The following is a 22,421-nucleotide window of genomic DNA, read 5'->3' as shown; positions in this document are numbered from 1 at the left end:
GTTACATTGGAAATAATCAGTAGATGCCGGAGAAATGTGCAAGAATGAGGCTTCAAAGAACTGTGGAAGCAAAACAATCAGAGCATTGTTGAGTTGTTGTTGTTGTTGTTGTTATTGTTGTTGTTGTTGTTGTTGTTGTTGTTTTATGGCGGTTGGCATCCGAGTGTTGCATTACCGCCAGACTTTATTCCTCAGACGTTTCGTAGATCCAAGAGCCTTTGTTGTTGTTTTTTATTCCTCAGACTCTGTCATAGTCTTTAGAAGTTCTTCTTCCATTACTTTGGTGTTTCAAAGCCCATGAGTCCAAAGCACGTTAGAACATCCTCTGTTATTATTCTCTGTGATTAGAGCTTATGTATCTATTTATTTATTTATATATCTATTTATTGTTTTCATAATCTGTAATAAATGAAAGCTATATGCCATTTGCCTTTGTATTAAATGTATATATCATAACGCTCTCTAAAATAGTACTCACTTGTTTGTCTTTTATCTAATTTGTATCTACACTAATAAAAATTGATGATCATTTAAACGATTATTATTATTAGTATTAGTAGTAGTATTATCATTATCATTGTTATTGTTATTATTGTTATTATCATCATTATTATTATTTGTATTATCATTATTATTGTTATCATTATTATTATCATTGTTATTATTATTATTATTATTATTATTATTATTATTATTTAAATGCAAATCACAAAATCAAAGGGATCATGATCAGAAAGAAACCAAACAATTCTGCTTTATGATCTTTTTATTATTTTATTATTATTTTATTTTATATATATATATATATATATATATATATATATATATATATATATATATATATATATATATATATATAACATTGTAATCATCTTTTAAGGACAGAAACAGCATTATTTGTCGGCCACAGAGAGAAATTGACTGATCAAATATCTTGCACCAGAAAACTAATGCATTTATTTATGTGCATTTAATCAGTAGCAGCGCACATTTGTTGCAGATTGGTGGCAAAAAAATAATAATGAAATAATAAAAAGATCATTAAGCAATTCTAACTCCTTAAAAACGCTGTGCCACGAGAGTTCGTCCCATCCAAATCAGAATCTGTGTCAGGATGAAAAAGATGAAAGCTCCAAGCGACGGTCAATCGTGTAATATTCCTCCACAATCAATAACATCGTCCATAAACCATCATATCAGTGAATGCACAAGCTTTAGAACGAGGAGAAAGTGCCCGCGGAGTCTGAGGAGCGCTGGAAGTGGACCCGGGGGAGCGCGTTATCCCCCCGAACAATAAACGCTCACTTACAGGATGAATGAGACTTAACCAGGTCTGAACAGGTCCAGCTGGTAAACCCGGCGCGGACCGGACCGGACGTGGGTCTAATCCCAAATCTAATCCTGATGTGACGGGGGTGCGCGCCCACCTCCCGCTGGGACGGTCCGGCCCCCTCACACCCCCTGAGTAAAAAACACACACGCCACCTTTGTCCCGCCACATGGCACGGACGACAACACAAACTGCGACTCCCAGAAGCCTTTGTGCTCCGAAATGGCATTTTTGGAGCTCGACTTTCACCGCGGCCGGATAAAAGCGACAAAGAAATGCTCATTACGGACCGAGCTCGGGAGAATTAAGTGTTCGTTTATGTGTTTGATCAAATGATTTGATAGTTTTTGGTGTGGGATTGCGCTGGCCCGACTACAAAACCATGATTGTTGATTTAAATTAATTTCGAATGGCTTTTTTGCAGTGGTGGAGGAAGTACATTGTGTTACTTAAGTAAAAGTATAGATACAGGAGATGTACATGTTTTTGTTTGCTCAAAGCCAGGACCATGAGTGTGGTACAAATAATCCTTTAATAAAAACGAAAAGTACTTTCTACTTTTCAGTCCTGTTCAAAAATAATAAACGACTTCCTTTTCTGACGCTAGTTCAGATCTCAATTCATGACCATAAATACATAAAATAAAATAAATAAAATAAATAAAATAAATAAAATAAATAAAATAAATAAAATAAATAAAATAAATAAAATAAATAAAATAAATAAAATAAATAAAATAAATAAAATAAATAAATTGAATTGAATTATATTGTTATCAAACCAACACTCACTTCTTTTTAGTCTTCAAGTTGAAAAAGCTTTACATTAATTTGACAATATAATACGGTTTGATCACTGTTTCTGGCACTTCAGATATGATTCTGTTTTTTCACAAATGTTGTGCTCTATCTTCTGAAATACCAGATGTTGTGCATTATTCAATATTTTGTCACTTACAATTACATGAACAATTCCAATTATAAATCAGATATTATGTCCAGACAGTTACTTGAGTTGTAGTTTCCCTAAAATCCTTTTATTTTATTTTTTTAACAACTTATTAGACCACAACTTTGTACTTCTACTCGAGTAATATAATTTTGAAGTAACATCACACTCACTTGTCTACAACAGCCCCCTCTGTACATTACATTTATATTTATTTAGATTGTTTGTTGTTTGTTGCACTAAAACAATGACATCTTAGATTAATTTGTTGATGAACACTATTAAATTAGAAAAATGCACAGACTTGAAATGTGATTTGACATTTTGGCGCGTACAAGAGCAGGATTTCACAGTAAATACATAATAAAAGTATAATAATGTGCAGTTAGAGTAGTAAATGTGTCTGAATGGCGTTAACAAGGCTCTGGTCAGTGGCTGCAGGAGCCCCCCCCCCCTCACACGCACGAAGACCTAATGGGAAAAGTCAAATTGAATGGGCGTCCGCTGTCCCGGTGGGCGCCTGATCCCCGACAGGAGCCCACAGTGTGAGCGTTTGGGGTCCTGGGCTGGACTGGGGCGAAGGGTCTGCTCCCTTTGAAGACCCCGTGAAACGACTGCTGTTCGTTAAATTAGACGTGGATTAACTAGACAACAAAGACCAGGTTTTACACCCAATTTTAATAACTTGTTGACATACAATGAATACAAAAAGTCAGCACATGAGACAGGAAAACAGGAAAAGGCCAATGTACTTTCTTGAGGATGTAAATGCGGATTGTAGGTGAATAGTTTGTTATGAATTTGTTTAGAAAAGGGATTTTACGTGTTTATTCCGTGTATATTGCAGATCGTTTGGTTCATCTCTGTCTGAGTGTGGTGTCTGTGTTTTGTTAATGTTTGATGTGAGGAATGTGGGCTCAGAGCATCAGACACTAATTATTTCAGCATTTAAACCAACATAGTCGGATTAGACTTTAACTTATTTTTTTTGTTTCATTTTTCTTTCCTAAAACTTTTCCCCTCTATCGGAACTTTATTTTGACATGAGCCAGCCGCCCCATCCCACCCCCACAGCTTAAAATATCAAATATCAGTCAAAGAGTATGTTTATAAATTGTAAGAAAATGTTTAGAACCATTATTAAATGTAAAGAACTGTCAACGTCACACTCCAATAAAACAACATCAACAGTACAGTATATTTGACCAAATAACTCCCAAAATATCCTTCTATAAAGGAATATCTTATCTTATCTTATCTTATTGTTGCGGAGGGAAAAACATGATTAAAATGACTTCAAACATTAATAACAGGGGGGTCAGAGGGGGGTTGGAGCGCGCCACAAACCCCGCCCCTCGCTGCTGATTGGCCAGTGCGCAGAGTGAGCACGCGCTCACTTTCCCCGGTGCGCGCCGGGTTCATTCAGTAGAGCCGCACGCGACTCGCCAGAGCAGCACGCGCGCGGAGCGTGGAGGAGCGCTGACGCACAGACGCACGGACGCAGCGGAGACGCATCAGAGACGCTTCAGAGACGCAGCACAGACGCAGCACGGACGCAGCCAGCAGACGCACAGACGCAGCACAGACGCAGCAGAGACGCATCAGAGACGCAGCACAGACGCATCAGATACGCAGCACAGACACAGCAGAGACGCAGCAGAGACGCAGCAGAGACGCAGCAGAGACGCAGCACAGACGCGGAGGCTGTGCGTGGTGAGTTTGACATTTAAGAAGAGAGAGAGCACGTGGTCATTGTTTTGATTTTGAGCGTTAAAGACAAAGTGCCATTTATTCTGTAGAAATGTATCAGTAACTTTCACTTACTGCACTGCATTCTTAGTTCATCTTTTGAGTGTGTTTAGGTTATTGCTATTTATCTATTTATATATTTATCTATTTATTGCATGTCACTTTTATTTTATTTTCCTCTTGATCTCAATGTACAGAGTTGCTCTCGGTTGATATTCCAGCTCTGAATCATTTTAGGCCAAACCAGGAATAGATTCAGATCATTTTGGATAAGTTTGGGTTAAAATAGGACAATACAAATCACTGAATAGAGGAATATTATTATTTTTCTCTCTTGTCAAAAACCCAACTCACCAAACATGTAGTTCCCACGTGTGTCTATAGTCCATGTGTATGTATCTGTATTCAACATAATCTCCATGGAAACGTAACTCTTTCCTCTTTAACTGCCTGCAGATTTTCAGAGACGTTAGGCTGTGATCCCGTTGCCGTCTCCATGGAAACGCTGCCTTCGTTTTGGTCCCGCGACCCCTGTGACCTGGGCCAGAGTCGGCACGAGGCGCCTGCACTTTGGGGTGAGAGTGACACACGAGTCCTGACTTAGATCTGGTGCTGAAGATCCACAGGCTGCAGTTTCAGCTGTTTTCCACTAGAGGTCACTGAATGCAAATACTTCCCCCCGTCATAAGTATTCACGTAGTATTCAAAATGATTATCAAAAGTATGACGAAACCTTTGTTATGGCATTAGTTTAAACTCGCCGTAAATATAACAGTAACATCTGCGTTTAATAATGGCCACTTTTCGTTTCTTTTTTTTCTGATAAAACATTAGATTATATTTCTAGTTTAATATTTGCATATTTATTTGACATATATTTATGTGAAATGCACTCTCAGATGAAATAAACAAACGAATGAATACATAATAATAATAATAGATAATAATACATCATATTTGTATAGTGCTTTTCAAGATACGCAAAGACGCTTAACATAAAGGAGACAAAGTAAGCAATAATAACAATAGATAATAAATACATTTTAAAATGGAAAGACACTTGTGACACTTTAGGATGTATAAATAATTGTACACGCAGATCCCAAAAGGAAAAAGAAAACGGCTGAACCAAAGATCAAGGACTGGACGCAAATTGAAACGAGAATTTGAAAAAATTGAAAATTGACTTGTTTGAAAGACTTAGGACTAAATGGAACTTTTTTTGTTGGACTCAAAGTGTAATTTCATTGTTGGTTATGTGATACCATCATTTTTTTTACTTTGTCTTATGCTTTTTGGTCCTGTTCTTTGTTTTGGAAAATGAAATAAAAAAGAAAAGAGATAGTTTTACAGAGCTCTAATTGCTCGTAACTTTCCCTTGCAAACAGCGATCACTGACCTTTGGCTGTCAACAACGACACAATCAATTAAAAACAACCCATCGTAACCTCAGTCACAGTCAGTCATCTTTGCGAGTGACCGTTTGTCTTATTTTTCCACCCCATATTCCTCAAGGACAACCGGTCGCTCAGTCCCTCTCCTCCTCGTCACTCGGAACAGATAATCAATGTCTGTCACTTCACCTGTCACAGTTCCCACGCTCCATTCAGACCGGACTTTAAACCTGCCTCGTGTGATGGATCTCGGATGTCCCGAGTCAGCTCCGTCTCGCGGGCAACGGGACATTTACATTGGATGGTGGTGTGAACTGCAAAGGGTCTCGGCTCTCAATCCATTAGATTCCCAAGAGGTCAGAGCCAATGGACAAAGTCTGTGCCGGCCAGACATTAGAAGTCTCGACAAGCGGATGAATAATCTGACGAAGGCCCGCGCTGAGCATCTAAAAGTCCTTTAGTCGTAATCGCAACTGTTCCTCCTGTCGATTACGAAAATGGCGTTATCGAAAAAGCTAAATTCAGCACTGGTCTGATCAGGACTGCGGCGGTTAATCGACTAATCGTGACTAATCGACTTTGAAATTTATTTTTATCTAGACTGGACAGACTCTAAAACACATAAACAGACATTTTTATAACAAAGACAAAGGCATTATTGGCTCAAAATGTCCAAAAGGATTAAAACTGTTCTGATTTTGATTAATAACACACTTTGTTTGTCTCCATGCACAATAGTTTAACCTTTATTTGGTTGATTATGTATTTAAAAAGTCTCAATGTACAATACAAGTAATTGATAGAGTCGACTAATTGGAAAAATGATCAATAGTCCTTAGCCCAAGTGATGTTCTGTGACATGTCTTGCCGACTGATTTACTCTATTCTCTCGGGAAACAGCGCCATCTGCAGCCCATCTACAGTATTCCATATCCTTAAAAGCTGATAGGCCCCCTCGTCTCTGTTCACTGCCCTGTTTCCGGATACTAAAGCTGATAGGCCCCTTTGTCTCTGTTCACTGTCCTGTGTGTTGGATAGTTTGTTGACCGTGTTTCAAAACCGGCAGAGACCTCGGAACCAACTTTTTCTGATCTTTAGAAATGACGCCTAATGCATCTGTCTTCTCATCGAAAGATAAATATGTTTTGAACAAAGAATAGTAAGCTAAAAATGCATATTGAACGTTTGTCGCTTCAGATTCCCAGATCATCGAGAGCACGGCCTCTCCAGTCTCCTGCGCGATGTGGACCGACCTGTCTCCTCACCTGCAGCGAAACAAACAGGTCAATTATGGGGCGAATTCACTCTCAATTTCAAAATAAAGTCACAAACACCCGAGTGAATACTTAATTTATTCCTCTTAACTATCATCATTTCAGTTGCATGACACACTTGTGCAGCGGGAAGAGGAACTGGCCCGACTCCAGGAAGAAAACGACAAACTGCGACAGTTCTTGAACTCGTCGTTTGTGAAAGACTTGGAGGAAAAGGCCAAGGTGAGTCACTCGTATCGCGCACATTAATAACGTTAACAGTTATTTTGGTGGGTAGTTTTGAAGTAGGGATATTACTGTGAGCGCATTTGTTGTGGTGTGGGAGAATTCCTTCAATAATACAATAATGGGTCTCACTCACATGACTTTCTCCTTTTTATGGGCGCCATTTTGTGGACTTTTGACCATTCAAAGTATTGGCAGTGGATGTAATTTGCATAGGTTTGGTTTTATTTGAAACGGCCTTCTACTAAAAAAAAAAATTGAAATCTTTGTATCTTTTTTTTCCCTTTTTTCTTCCAATTGTACAAACAAACAAATAGAACAGCACACAAATAGAACAAAGCACAAAACGACCAGAGTACAAATCAGATATAGAAGTAGATGTACCAAAAATCACGGCACATCTAAACCAAAATAACAGTCCCACTTTGTCTAAAGTCGGTCAAATTTGTCAATGCCTAAATTAAGACTGAATATCATTTTTTCCCATTTGTCTGATATCGTCACAACGTCCGTCCAGTCCTTGATCGTTGGTGATGTTTGTGTCATCCACCTCTTTGTTACGGCCTTTTTTCCTGCTATCAAAAGTACATTCCCCAAGCTAACTGCTGATTGTGTCCACGGCAGGAGTTTCGAGACCCAGATACATCGTTCTGGACATTCTAACAAAAAGTAAAACGTAATTTTGTATCGTCTTTTCTTCCGTAGAAGCTGTTCGTCAACACGAAGAGGAAGAGAAACACGCCATCTTCCACTCCGCCCATCTCCAAACGAGTCTGTCGAAACCTCACGGCCGAGTTCTGCTCCGAGTCTGAACCGTCGGAAACAAGTCTGGATCTTTGGGTCCTCAAAACCCTGGGCCTGAAGGACAAAGACACGATAGACACGACAACAGACCACGACAATTCTACCGCTGATCGTCGTTACCAGTCGCCAATACAAGACAATGCGACCTTTTGTAATGCCTTTCGATCACCCATCACCGCCAACATGCTTCAGACCTCTCCGAGCGAAAACCACGACACAAAAGATAGCGCTTTTGAACATTTAAGAACAGACTTTTCGACGTATGCGTATTCAAACGGACAATCGCCAAGCAAATCCCAAGAAACGAGTCAATGGTCTTCGCCTCTGCGGACGACAATCAGCTACAATCCGATGGAGAGACTGCATTTTTCGCCCATTTTCTGTTCCACGCCAAGGAAGCGCTGGACGGGTCAAAACGGCGGCGGTGATCCAAGCCCGACGAGGTCTCCGAGTACAAGGCCAGATTTGGCGTTCAGCATGTCTTTGAGTCCAAACCAAAGCCTCAAGACCCATAGTTTTCCACACGGCCAGGCATTCGTGAGGAGAGACACCCAAGGGCGATGCAATTTCACCTGGGTGCCACATAAAAAGTGAACGGGGAGTTAGATATTTGTGATTTTACGAGGACAAATCACCAAAGCTGATGTAGAGTCAGGAAAGTTATGAATAAATGTGAAAATTTAAGGATGAAATGATGTAGTGGCCAACGAAATTAAATGCAAGTGTTTTTTTTAAATGTGAAAGTGGATTTACGTGTTTTTTGGATGCCTTCATACTGCCTTGGACCTACATCTTGTTTGACTCTTGTAAAGTTGTTTTGCCACATTCTTTACTTTCTATTTAATCGTCTTGTGGTTGCGTTTTTGTTTTTCTGTAATAGCTTTCTTCTTAATCTGTCTCTGAGATCGTAAGAACAGCTCAACATCGCATCGACCTGAAGACGAGCGCTGCCCTGAAACCTGCATATTATTTATTTTTGAAGAAACGGAAGTCAAACTACCTTAAAATGTCACAACTGCCAAAGAAACTATAGTGGAAATTTCAAATTTTTTGCACTGTTCTAAAAACGCCATTCAAACCAAATCATAGTCAAATAATTTATGATTTTAAGGACACACTCTGTTTCGTCTCTCTTGTATTTGTCCTCTAAAGATGTATGTGTTTGTATTTTTTTTTTGGTCTTTTTTATGATTCCGATGCACTTGCGAAGCTGTCGATCCCTTAAATTGACCTTGTTGTTTACTAAATGAGCCATGTCCTGCTGTAAACCTGTTTCTACACAGTCAAATAAATAAACAGTGCCTGAATAACACATCGTGACTCGTCAGCTGAATCATAAAACTACAGATGTTGAGTGAATAAAACATGCATTCTTGTCTTTGAATGTTTGACCTGGTTATGATCTTTAGATGTTAACAAGTAACACAGGGAATCCCAGAAATGTGTCTTCTACTGCGGGAAAACTATACCCGCACTGACGCTTAGCAACAGTCTCTTCCTGTTTAAATTTGTCATAAGTTATTTTAATCTCACTTAAATGCACCAATTTTCACTTTAACATCTTAAAAACGTGAAAAGAGAAGAATCTAAACGTATTCCTCGCTTTGTTGATCCAGCGTGGATTATAAAAAATAGTTTGTGGATTATAAAAAAAACTTTGATCATACTTTTTTCGTAGTTTTGGCCCGGGTGCGACTTATACTTATATTTATACTTATATACTTATACTCCGGAGCGACTTATATGTGATATTATTTGTTATTTTCACACTTGCAACTGCATTTCATACTCCAGTGCAACTTATATATGTTTTTTTTTTCTGTATTGTGCATTTTTTGGCTGGTGCGACTTATACTCCTGTGCGACTTATAGTCCGGAAAATACGGTAATTAGATGCAGACAGCACACAGCGGCCACATTTTGAACCCTAAGAGCAAATTCTACTTTATTCCATGAAAAAACAAATCTGCTGCAGTCCATTTAAGTAATGTCTTGACAGTTCTTGATGATTGGTGTTGGTTTCTTTTTATGTCGAAAATATTAAATAATGTGTTTCTTGCACCGCTCCTTCCGATATTTATATATATATATATATATATATATATATATATATATATATATATATATATATTATTTGTATGACTTTGTTTATAATTTATTGTTGTGTCCTTTCAATCACATGAACTTAATTATAAATCGGATGTTATAGTTAATGTTACTTGAGTCCAACTTTCTTTTTTACTTGAGTAATATAATTTTGAAGTAACTCTACTCTTACTGAAGTACATTTTTTCTTTCCACCTCTGTCCACATGTACTATTGTCAAAGGCAATAACAGCCAATATTGACTTATTTTCCCGTAATTTCATGCTCTGAATACAAATATCGGAGAATTTCTTGAACAAACTGGTTTCCTTTTGTTTTCAACACAATATTTATTTTCTTACTTGGACAGGAATTGCTTCATTTTCCATATTATTTCCATTATTGATGTGGGCCTAAGTTGGAACAAAGAACCACCAAAGTGAAATTTGTTAAGTCCCGCTTCCCGTTTAACCACTCTGATCCTCTTAACTCTCAGGAACAAAGCCTGGCCTGAGCCCCTCCTCCTGGGACCACTCCAGGGCCCGCCCCCTCAGGTGAGAAACATCCTCAGGGCTTCTCAACCTGGGGTCCCGGGCCGTGACACGTCCCCAGAGGCCGGCGAGGAGGGCGAGGGAAAGTGGATTGAGCTCCGTGACCGAGCTGGTGGTCTATCCATAATAACAGTGTTGTGTCCCGTGCAGATGTCCGACAGATTGGAGCTCTTTGGGACGGGGGAATGTAACAGAGGGGTCATTATCGAGATCTGAAACCCAATCCCGGCCCGGGTTCAGGGGAACGGCCCGGCTCGCACGTTCTCTCGCAACTTTGACAGCTTGGCTCGCCTCAGACGTCCCACTCTAATGAGTCGCCGCGCGCACGCAGCTGAACGGCCTTTGTCTCCCGCACATTTTACACTTGTTTCCAAACACGGTCCACTTTGCGCTGATCCGTAAAGTGGGAGTTCAGGTGTCAGGGTGGGCTCGTCTGCGGTGAGAAGTTATTATGGGGCTGCCACTGTTCCGGGGGGCTCAATTAGGAGACGGAAAACATGAGACGGGGATCGGCTATGTTCAGGTAAGTGTGTGCAACGTGTTGGGATAATGGAGAAAGAACTGAAAACAAAGCTACTCTTAAGCCTCTTGTAAACATTTGTGAAGATTTCAGAAGGTAAACAGTCCTAGAACGTGACAAAAGGTATAAATAAATACAGGATGGCTCAGGGGTTTGGTCGCAGCACACATGCTTTGTACTGGCCTCAGCCTCAGTCAAACCTTATTTGACAATTTGCAGAATGTCTCTCTCCTCTCTTCACTACCGTTTCATGCTGCATTCCTAAATGTCGAAGTGAAAAAATAAAAAATACAAATGAAAGAAATCCAAACAAAACATATAACCTGTGATTGAACATTACATATCTACTTACCAACCAATTCTGAATTTGATCAATGAAAAAACAACAGAGAGAACCTAATATCACCTTCATCCTTACATTTGTCTGGAGTTTCTTGTTATTATTGTTATTTTTTATTTTGTTTTGTTGGAAAAAATGTCACCGTCAAACTCATCACCTCAAGTACCATTAGTTTATTTTTTTAATGAAAATGGGCATTTCATTCACAGCATCTAGCCCTTAAAACCTCACTAAAGGTGCAGTTTGTTATTAATTATTGTTTATGCCTGAAGTAATTGGGCTCAAACTAATTACACTGTGGTTTTAGTTGCTTTCCCGAAGGCCAAAGGTCAAAAGGGTCTTTAGACCTGAACCGGCCTGAAGGCGTGAACGGGACCTGTCAATCAAACAGGTGGGACATTTATAAATTAAAAGGAACTCCGGACTGTAGCTCAGGAGTAAACAGTTCTCCACATTCTTCAAAGTACACAGTATACAGTATATACAGTATCACGCTGAATAATTAAAATCTGATGAATCACATGCCCATTTCCACTGTAAATGTATACTTAAGATACCAGATTTGTAAATGAATGAATGTTCATGTTTTATAGGCATCAAACTGTACTCTACCTAAGGCTAAGTATCCAATCCATTTTTAGAGATCTCCAACAGGATTAACATTTTGTGACAGTATAGCTCTGAGGGAAACAGGCTTTAGGCCACGGTCCAGTCCTGAGAGAACAACATGGCCCATAATCCCCTGCTCCTGAGAAAACCACAGAGTCTCATGATCCACGGACCAATAACCAACCACAAACCAGAGGACGGCCCTTCCCAACAGGACAATGGAAGGTGTAGTTACCAATATGCACAAGTCATTTCCATCACCAAACTCTGCACACTCAGGTCCATATTCACTGCATGAACATAGGGGGGGACGTTCTGCAATTTGCAAAAGACTGATGGAAGGACAGGATACCGTATTTTCCGCACTATAAGGCGCACTGTCAATGAATGGTATATTTTTGATCGTTTTTCATATATAAGGTGCACAGGACTAAAAGGCGAATTAAGTGAAACGAAACGTGTACCACACAAAATTGCTTTGAGGTCAGTACGCACAACCAGAATGAATCCAAATTTAAGGCGCACTGTCGTTTTTTGAAAGGCTTTTAAGTGCGCTTTAAAATGTGCCTTATAGTGCGGACAATACGGTAGTTTAAAGTTAAAATTATATATGTTTGTCCTTGATGTGCCATGTTTGAAAATCATCGACGTATTATGGTCCGCTCTAAAGTGGAAGTCAGTCAAGGGCCCAAACAGCATTTTGGAAAAGGCCCCCACTAATCCAGAACCGGCCCTGCTGTTGCTGGGCCGGCTGTTTCTTTGCTTATTCTACTTACCATTATTATTATTATTTTTGTTTAAACGTGTGTGAATTTAAACAATAAAAGTGCAGTTGTCCAAAAGGTTGAAGGATTTCTATCAAAACATTAGAGATGTTGCCCCTACTTAAAAATCTAACATTTAAAAAAATCCCTCTAAAGGTTCCACAGTAGAGCATTAAACTTACCCATGCATTTGCTTCATCACAGGTGTTTCATTGCTCGCATTCTGACAGCAAGTGGGGCCGCCTCTCCACAGAGCTGACCTGTAACTTGGGCTGGTGGTGTCACCTGCTTGTCTCCAGAGATGAATGAGTTAATTCCATACTGTGGAATATTTGAGGAAAAGCACAACCATCTCTATGGAAACAAGTTAGAGCCTCCACCAGGAAACTTAAATGCACCGTTAAATATGTCACCTTTTGTCATTCAAATCTTTATGTTAAATGTATATATTAAACATCTTAAAATCTAAATTATTTGAATGAAAAGTAAAGAAATTGAAAAGGACAACGTTAAATCTCCATCAATTTATCTCTAATATCTATATAATATTTATTTTTTGTTTGTTTCTGTAACATAGTTTCAACTGAAAGCCACTTTTTATAGTACAATGATCCGTGCTCTTACACAAATCTACAAACTAAACCTTGAAAATTGGGTTTTAAAAATGTCTAACTCCCTAATAACTATGAAAGAAGAAGCCAATGACGAGTTACAGTTTGACACAGCCTATGGCCGTCTGCACTATTGGGTTTACTCTGTTTTAATAACATGGTCCGGGCTAATGCGTCATGTATAAGCAGAGGATGCAGCTGAACTTTGACCCTGGAGATGAGGTGGGCACTGAGGAGGAAAACACACTAAAAAACTTGTTTGGGGGGAATATTACTGAATACTGTGGCTGGAGGCTGAGGTCGGCCTGCCCAACACACGTCATCAATACTTCACGATATTTAGAGTCTGGTCACCGAGTTCAGACGGGCAAGATTGACAGGTGGGTCAGGAACATGCACGGCACATTCACATCAAAATAAATATGGCCGCTTACGAGGCTATAACTATCACAGGGACAGGAAATCGGGATCAATGAACGAAGGACAAAAAAAACGCTGCTGATCTGGTGAGAGAAGTTCGATTTTGTTGTGAAAGATAGATGACCATTGAGCCCTTCTGTTTCCCATGTGTTACTGAAATATACAAAACCCGATACTCCAGACAGGTGGCTTTGAAAAACTGGTCAAAAGCAGAGAAAAAGTTTTTCCGCAGGGAACTGGGGATCGATAAAATACAGCATGTATTAACCTTAACATGGAAATGACAGATATTCGCAGACAATCCTGTTGGCAGCCTGCAAAAATATCCATGACAATAGTAAATAGTATATCGTGTTCTCTAGACATGAACCAAATAAAGAATGTTTAGATGGGAATCGCTGATGGATTATTTGAGGTGTGCTGTAGATTTTCCGGAAAAAACTGTGGAGAAAAAAAAAAAAACAGCCGTAAAAGTGTCTTCATTAATCTGTTTGGAGCCATGTCTGAACAAATGTAATGTTTAACACATTTATGGAGCGCTAAAGGGAAGATCAGTAACAGACCAAAGTGTCCAAACATTAACCACCACATGCGGCCGTCTCTGAGGAGCGAGGCGAGGACACGCCCAAGACGGGTTCCTCCAACGGGACGGGTTTATTTAAGTATTCAGGAGGTTCTTAAGCGTCTACATGCTCTGTCTGTTGTGAAGGTGAGCGGTTTAGCTGCTTTGTCCCTGAAAAATACATTTAGAATAACAGTGGGCTCCTCTGTCATAAAGGAGTGTGTGCGAGGTCAGCAGTATGTATGTATTTATGTATATATACAAGTACCATTATTGCAAAAACAGATATCTCCATTCATAAAAAAAAAAATCTACTTTTTTTGGGCATCTTCTACATATATTATCAATGAATATAATGTTGACTGGATTTCATTAAGAACATTTTAATTGCCGTAAAATACATTTAAAATAACAGCGGGCTCCTCTGTCATGAGTGTGTGCGTGGTTGGCTTTTATTTCACTAGATCAGCAGTATTTATATTTATTTATTCAAGTACCATAATTGCAAAAATAGATATGTCTATTCAGGCAAAAAAAAAATTATAACTTTTTTTTGTTTTTTACAATTTAACTCCAGTCATTTTGAGCGTCACAAGATGTAGCAGTTCTTTAACAACTACTCCAGGACTAAACTGGGTCTAAAATAGGGTTGAACAATGATTTAAACAAGAATGAACACAAAGGACAGAAAAGTGGATTCATTTGACAAACAAATGCTGCAAATTGATTGGAGTAACCGCCCAAGAAGCATTGACCATAGTATAATTTCAAATAAAACCCCAAATACTGTACATCTTTATATCGCGCGACACTCTTCCATATTGTAACAAAAGACAGTCACAACTCTCTGAAAAAGGCAGAGTATAAAGCATGATTGTCATTTGAATCCATTATCATTCCTCGTCTCCATATGCAGCTGTAAAACCATTAGGACTTTACAGCGTGGGGTTTTGGTGCGGTCTACTTCCTGGAGTTTGCTCATTAACCGTGAGTGGTGGCGGTCGTGTGTGTTAAGCGTGTGAGGAATGCGGTCACTCTACACCTCTGGCACCGGGCCGGACTCGGTCATAAAACCCAACAGACCAGTTCAGTTCTTAATAAGGACACAAGAGAACAGCAGCGGTAAATCTGAGCTCAGGTAACGCCCCTCAAAACGCAGAAGAATAGTCTAAATCTGCCAAGAATTTAAGTTTTTTTTTTTTTATGTGATACTCTAATAAGCATTGTTGCTTTTTGGAGATTGCATTACAGTGTTTTTTCTGTATTCAGCAATGCAATGTTGAACTGCCTGCATTACTTTCAGTACATTGAGGTTTGGAGGGGAACCTATAATATTCATTATTTTATAGCTTTTCCAGGCCATGTTCCAACAAACATGGCTACGTTGTAACTACACTTTGTCCATCCAATGATACAACTAATCAAGACATAATCTAAAAATTCATCAATCTATTTATTCTTTTTTTGGGGGGGTATTTATTCTTTTTTAAACACAAAGCAACAAAACTTAACCAATATAAAGAAATAGAGAGAAAAAGACATACACATACATATCAATTCTCTCTTATCCATATATATTAATAATAATAAATAAAGATGACATAATTCAAAATAAACAAATAATAATTCAATCATCAATCTATTTATTTATCCGTTCATGTAACCGCTCATTCAACCATTTATCTATCCGTCCCATCATCATCCCATTTTCTCAAGACCGTGTCTCCTGGTCCAGGTTCAAGTCTAAGTCACTTACAATTAGTCCAAGTCCAGTCTGATTCAAGCCATCAGTGCCTCCCAGTGCAAGTCCACCTGGGTAAAGTTCAAATGATTAAAATAAGGTTTGAATCCAGTGGAGTCATTATAAGAACAAAAAAGAAAAAATATATATATTCATTTTTTTTAATATTACTTGGCATGTTTGGCGGGCCGGATTATAAAGACAAACGGGCCGTATGTGGCCCGCGGGCCGTAGATTGCCCACCCCTGATAACGCACAGTCCAAGACACAGGTCCAGCCCGCACTACACAGAAATACATGGGAGTCAAACCCACAACCTTCTCACAGTGGAGCATGAGACAACCACCTATTCATTCATTCATTCATCCATTCGTACTCATCAATCAGTCAGTAATATATTGCTCCATCTTCTGTATGCGTTCCACCGTTAATTCATTGATTCACACAGTCATCCATCCTGTTTCAACATGAGGTCCCCAAAGCTACACGACAAAAACCTTTCCCCGTCACTTTCCTCAAACTGAAACTTCTCTGACAGAAACTGCTGACATGTGTTTTATGTTTCGCCGCTGATATCGGAGCCTAATGGCGGCGGCGGCGGCGGCACACTCCGACCTCATTCCAGCGCCTCTGTCATTATCCGCTCTGCTCTCCGACAATGGCCGTGAGTCAGCCAAGTTCAACGGACCAACCTGAGCGAGACAATGAGAGGTGGAGGAACTCAACAGCTCTGAACGGCAGCTTTAGGAGCAAATGGGGCGGGGAAAGTGTGAAAACCATTAAACTGTATAACCTTACACTATTCAATAATCATTCATGACACTTTTTTCCCCTTTTTTGTTTTTGCATCTTCTACATATATTATCACTGAAAATAATGTTGTCTGGATTTTATTAAGAATATTTTTATTGCCGTAAAATACATTTGAAATACCGTATTTTCCAAACTATAAGTTACTCCGGAGTAAAAGTCGCATTTTTGGAGAAATTTATTTTATGAAATCCAAGACCAAGAACAGACGTTTCATCTTGAAATGCAGTTTAAAATATTAACAGATGAGAGAACATGGTGAATAGGTGTACGTATGCTAACGCTAACACCTTCAGCTACATGACGTATGCTAACGCTAACACCTTCAGCTACATGACGTATGCTAACGCTAACACCTTCAGCTACATGACGTATGCTAACGCTAACACCTTCAGCTACATGACGTATGCTAACGCTAACACCTTCAGCTACATGACGTATGCTAACGCTAACACCTTCAGCTACATGACGTATGCTGACGCTAACACCTTCAGCTACATGAGGTATGCTAACGCTAACACCTTCAGCTACATGAGGCACAGACAGAACTGTGGTAAGTGTCTGGTATGTTAACGTAACATATGAACAGTTATTCAGATAACTATAGCATAAAGAACATGCTAACAAGTTTACCAAAGCATCAGTTTTACCCCAAATCACTAAATCCACTGAATTCTTCTTCCTCTGTGTCACTTCTAAACAACTCCACAAACTCCAGAGGTAGAGGAAGTGCAGATTCTTCTTCTGCGTCGCTCAGAGCCTAGAGCACCCTCTTGCTTGCCTGACCCGACAGCCCCACCCACATTCTGTTCGAGTGTCTCGGTCTGGAATCGGACCATTGGGGGGCGTCAAAAAACTCTCCAGCATTAACTGGTCCAACCACCGCCGCTAATTTGTGTCACGTGTCTCTCAAATGCAGAAGACTTTGTGTCACGTGTCTCTCAAATGCAGAAGACTTTGTGTCACGTGTCTCTCAAATGCGGAAGACTTTGTGTCACGTGTCTCTCAAATGCAGAAGACGTCTCTCAAATATTTTCGGAACATTCAGAACAAAATATATAACTTCATTCACCTCAGATTGACAGAGTTTAGTGCGTCGCTTGTTGACTCAGCAGAAGTCGGCAACGTTTCTCAGTCTGTGTTATTTGTATTCTTTCCTCGTAATCCACCATGTTTGTTTAGACACGAACGGACAATACGTTTGTCTGATTGGTTAATCCGCCTGTCAATCACTCCCTTTGGAAATTGGAGCGACTGGGTTGGATCCCAGAACCTCAGGTTTTGTAAAGTCTGTCAAAACGTGTTGGGAAAGGCTGGTCAGGCGAGTAACTTGCAGTTGTCAGTGTGAAAATAACTCATAATATGACATATAAGTCGCTTTGGAGTATAAGTTGCACCCCGGCTAAACTATGAAAAAAAAAAAAACATTTTGCTGTTTAAAAAGTGAATTACAAGCCACCAGTGAGCAAACTAACTCTTCAGTTAGTCTTTTTGAGTGTCACCAGATGTAAACCAGTTCTTTAACAGGACTATTCCAGGACTAAACTAGGGCTACCCTAAAATAGGGTTAAACAATGATGAACACAAAGGAGGGCAGAAAAGTGGAAACGCTCAACAAACAAACAAATAACCATAATATAATTTCAAATCAAACCCTAAATACTTACATCTTCATACCGCGCGACACTCTTCCATATTGTAACAAAAGACAGTCTCTGAAAAAGGCAGAGTATAAAGCATGATTGTCATTTAAATCCATTATCATTTCATCCCTCACTGAGAAGAAGTGAGGAGTAGCAGCCAATTGGAGCATTTCTAACACCAAAAACATACTTAAATTGCTATAGAACACGAACTGGAAATGTCGATGAGGTTTAGCGTGATGGCATGATTTTGCAGCGGTTCAACAATCAAGCTTAAGTTGAAGTTTATTAGTCATGTTCCTTAAGTACAACGAATAAACAACAAAAAGGTTTGCTCTGGCACTCTCTCTGCTTTATACATGAGTTCAAATCCATACAGTCAACACGGCGCTGTGACATATTAGATACAGGCAATTGAGAACAGACCCTTTAATGGAAATAAAACAATAACCAACTGATGCCACGCCCATGAACGCCGTGACAAATGATGAGATACTCTTTTTAACTAAAACCTATGTATAATCACATATATTGGAACTCCTACACAATCACTGCTGCACGACAATCAAAATCTTCTGCACTTTTCCCCTTTGCTGCACCAGGGGTCAACAGAGGGACTGGGATTCTATTTGTGAAGCATTAATAAAAAGTGTAGGATTATTCAGAGCCTCCAGTGTCATCCATCTTGGCTCAGTTTGCGGTTAGTGCGTGTGCGAGTCCAGATCGATACAAAAATGGCACAGTTGATTAAAGCGCTTAAAGGAACAGCAACGGATCAATATTGAATCTGCAGCAGTTTACCCTCATTCAGCTCGTACACACACCATCCTCCAGCACCATTTCGAAAACAAAGGCGGAAATCATTTTGGCCGAGTTATAATATAATCTGCCATAGAAACTTTATGCACTTCAATTTTTTCATCTGGAATTTGAGTTTTTAAAATGTGTTGAATTTGTACTCAAGGACTTCACTCCCATTGGCTGTTATTTTACATAGATGCACTAATGAGAAACATTTAAATAATCCCTGCACCTTGCCCAGGACAACAGTGTATGACATAATTCATCTAAATGGGTTGAAATGATTTAATAATAATCATGTTTTGAATTTTGAAGAATATATATATATATATATATATATATATATATATATATATATATATATATATATATATATATATATATATATATATCAGTAGAAGTGACACTACAGCAGACGAGCCGTTAAAAGTCACAAGCTAGCATTAGCATTAGCACTAGCCAACTGTCTTTCAGTTAGTCACAATCACTTTTTTGTGTTGTTTAAATTCAATTTGTCTTTTTTCTTCCACAGCATCTTGTTGTTGTGTTACTTTTAATTGCGGTTGGCAGCCAACTGAAAAGGTCTTTTCAGGTCTAAAACACATACGCTATGCCATTAATTTTTTTTAATGTAGAACAATTTTAAAAAGTGGAGGGATAAAGAGAGAACATAATATGTTTTCGCTTTATCCCTCCACTTTTGAAAATTGTCATAAATATCAGAATGTGTTCGTAAATATCTAAAGAATAAAGTCTAAAGAATAAAGTCTAAGGTCTAAGATGTACAACGACAGTAGGTGGTGGTAATATAAGAGTTGTTGTTGTTGTTGTTTTATGGCGGTTGGCATCCGAGTAATATGACTTGGATGCCAACCACCATAAAACACCGAAGAGAAAGAAGAAGAAGAAGAAGAAGAAGAAGAAGAAGAAGAAGAAGAAGAAGAAGAAGAAGAAGAAGAAGAAGAAGAAGAAGAAGAAGAAGAAGAAGAAGAAGAAGAAGAAGAAGAAGAAGAAGAAGAAGAAGAAGAAGAAGAAGAAGAAGAAGAAGAAGAAGAAGAAGAAGAAGAAGAAGAAGAAGAAGAAGAAGAAGAAGAAGAAGAAGAAGAAGAAGAAGAAGAAGAAGAAGAAGAAGAAGAAGAAGAAGAAGAAGAAGAAGAAGAAGAAGAAGAAGAAGAAGAAGAAGAAGAAGAAGAAGAAGAAGAAGAAGAAGAAGAAGAAGAAGAAGAAGAAGAAGAAGAAGAAGAAGAAGAAGAAGAAGAAGAAGAAGAAGAAGAAGAAGAAGAAGAAGAAGAAGAAGATGTGCTTTGTGTCACTGTGGAAACTGTAGAACTTCATAGACATAAATGGAGTTCAATGATGTCATAAGATATCAATATGTAACTACAGAAACAGCTGTTCCATTCCTTTTGTGATGTCACATGTGGATCACTTTGAAGACGTACAACTATGATGGTAATGTAACGCTTGGATACCAACGACTACGACAAAGTCTGAGGAATAAAGTCTGGCGGTAATGCAACACTTGGATGCCAACCGCCATAAAACAACAACAACAACAACAACAACAACAACTGCCAAACACCTAAGAACAAGAAATGCACTGATATGGATACCAACCGCCTTAAAACACCAACGAAAAAAAGTTGGATACCAACCTCTGTGAAACACCAAAGTAGAAGAAGCTTCATTCACTTACAGACGTCGATGGACACGACTTATCAGTTTGAAAACTTGGGTAAGATGAACATACAACCGAACTCAGAGGCTCAAACAGCCAACGTTCAAATGAACAGTTGGCTGCAGCCTACAGCCGTGCAAGCAGAGAAGCTGTGCCACACCACAGACATATATAACATGTCTGGGGACCCAGAGGGAGAGATGTTCCCTCAGCAGTTTGTGCTACAGGAGAACACTCCCAGGAACACTCTCACTCCTATGGGCACAGGAGAGGAGGAGGGCCAGGCCTTTATAGAAGTTCTGCTCAAACAGAACGAGGAGCTGAGAGAGCAGTTGAATATGCAGGAGGAGGAGAGCCAGGCCCTCCAAAACGATATGCTCAAAGTCATCTGTAGATTAAAAACTCAGCCCCAAGCCCAGTTTGAAGAGTGGAAGGAAATGACCCTGAAACATTACAAAGAGGAAAGCAGTCTTCTGACATCCACCATGGACAAGCAGAGGAGCGTCATCGAAACCCTGCAGGCCAAGAGCATTGAGCAGGAGACTGTGGTGAAAGTACTCCGCTGCAAAGTGACCGAGCAGGAGGAGACCATACAGGAGCTCCAGTCCAGGACACAAACCCTTAACCTGGACCTTCAAACAGAGGGGGTCACGTTTGAGGAACTCATGGCAAAATCCCACGCTGATCATGTCTCTGCTCTGGCAAAAATAAACGTGCTAACAAAGCAAGTGAAGGACAGCAGCCAGGAGAATGAGAGCCTCAGGAACAGTTTTAAAGAACAGCTGAGGACTATGAAGCAGAAGAAAGAGGAGCTATCTGAGGCCCTGACCACATCAGAGGAGACCAACTCTGCCCTGAAGCAAGAGAACAAAGAGCTCCAGCAAACTCTGGCCATAAACGAGGAACTGAGAGAGCAGCTGAAGAGGCAGAAGGCGGAGAGCCAGGCCTGCCACCAAGATATGCAAAATATAATCAGTGGATTCAAAACTCTGCCCCAAGACCAGTTTGAAGAGTGTAAGAACATGATCCTGAAACATCACGAAGAGGAGATCAATCTTCTGAAAGAGGAGAAGACCTCTGCCAGGGAAGCCGTGGAGAAGGAAATAGATGAACTGAACGCAGTCATATCCAAACTCAGGAGAGAATTACTCAAAACAAAAGGGCAACCCCAGCATCTGCTAGATGCAAAAACACAGAAGACCCATCAGGTGGCAGCTCTTAAACAGAACCTGAAAGAGGAGCAAATGGAGAAGGAAGATCTGAAGAGTCAGGTGCTCCATCTACAGAGCTCTCTTAATCAGCAGGAACAGGCCTACAAAGCAGCTCTGATCACATCAGAGGAAACCAACTCTGCCCTGAAGCGAGAGAACAAAGAGCTCCGAGAAGATCTGACCATAAACGAGGAGCTGAGGCAGGAGAAAGCCAGGCGGAAGAAGAGGAATTATATTTTTCCTATCTTTTTATTTCTTTCAAGTATATTCTTCTTGTTTTTTAACTGTAATGAATTATCACGTGATCAGAATTTTTGGGGCCCAACACATGGCCCAGGGACCCCACAGTGA

The 22,421-nt window shown here is 39.6% G+C and overlaps 2 protein-coding genes across 2 annotated transcripts; both read left to right on the top strand.

Moving 5' to 3' along the window:
- The first annotated feature begins 2,771 nt into the window (after window positions 1-2,771).
- On the top strand, window positions 2,772-8,326 carry gmnc (geminin coiled-coil domain containing). Its single transcript, XM_072457021.1, has 6 exons — window positions 2,772-2,823; window positions 3,705-3,984; window positions 4,484-4,602; window positions 6,619-6,704; window positions 6,801-6,917; window positions 7,626-8,326. Exons 1-6 carry the CDS (start codon window positions 2,772-2,774, stop codon window positions 8,316-8,318), a joined length of 1,347 nt encoding a protein of 448 aa, XP_072313122.1. The 3' UTR covers window positions 8,319-8,326.
- A 12,559-nt stretch (window positions 8,327-20,885) lies between these two features.
- LOC140372031 (uncharacterized) lies at window positions 20,886-22,421 on the top strand. Its single transcript, XM_072459290.1, has one exon. The coding sequence runs from the start codon at window positions 20,886-20,888 to the stop codon at window positions 22,419-22,421; it is 1,536 nt and encodes a 511-aa protein (XP_072315391.1).

This window comes from Eucyclogobius newberryi, unplaced genomic scaffold (genome assembly GCF_026437365.1).
Source record: "Eucyclogobius newberryi isolate DKJ021-1_F unplaced genomic scaffold, fEucNew1.0.hap1 SCAF_10, whole genome shotgun sequence".
NCBI lineage: Eukaryota > Metazoa > Chordata > Actinopteri > Gobiiformes > Gobiidae > Eucyclogobius > Eucyclogobius newberryi.
Note: the sequence above shows the minus strand (reverse complement) of the source record. Positions and strands in the feature narration are given on the sequence as shown.

What these genes read in the sequence shown, in the direction of transcription:
- gmnc (XM_072457021.1), top strand. Translation starts at nt 2,772, where the DNA reads ATGGGCGTCCGCTGTCCCGGTGGGCGCCTGATCCCCGACAGGAGCCCA. An exon ending in CCCCGACAGGAGCCCACAGT is followed by an intron (nt 2,824 to 3,704) that starts GTGAGCGTTTGG and finishes GGGTTCATTCAG; the next exon opens with TAGAGCCGCACGCGACTCGC. An exon ending in GCAGCACAGACGCGGAGGCT is followed by an intron (nt 3,985 to 4,483) that starts GTGCGTGGTGAG and finishes AACTGCCTGCAG; the next exon opens with ATTTTCAGAGACGTTAGGCT.
- LOC140372031 (XM_072459290.1), top strand. Translation starts at nt 20,886, where the DNA reads ATGGACACGACTTATCAGTTTGAAAACTTGGGTAAGATGAACATACAA.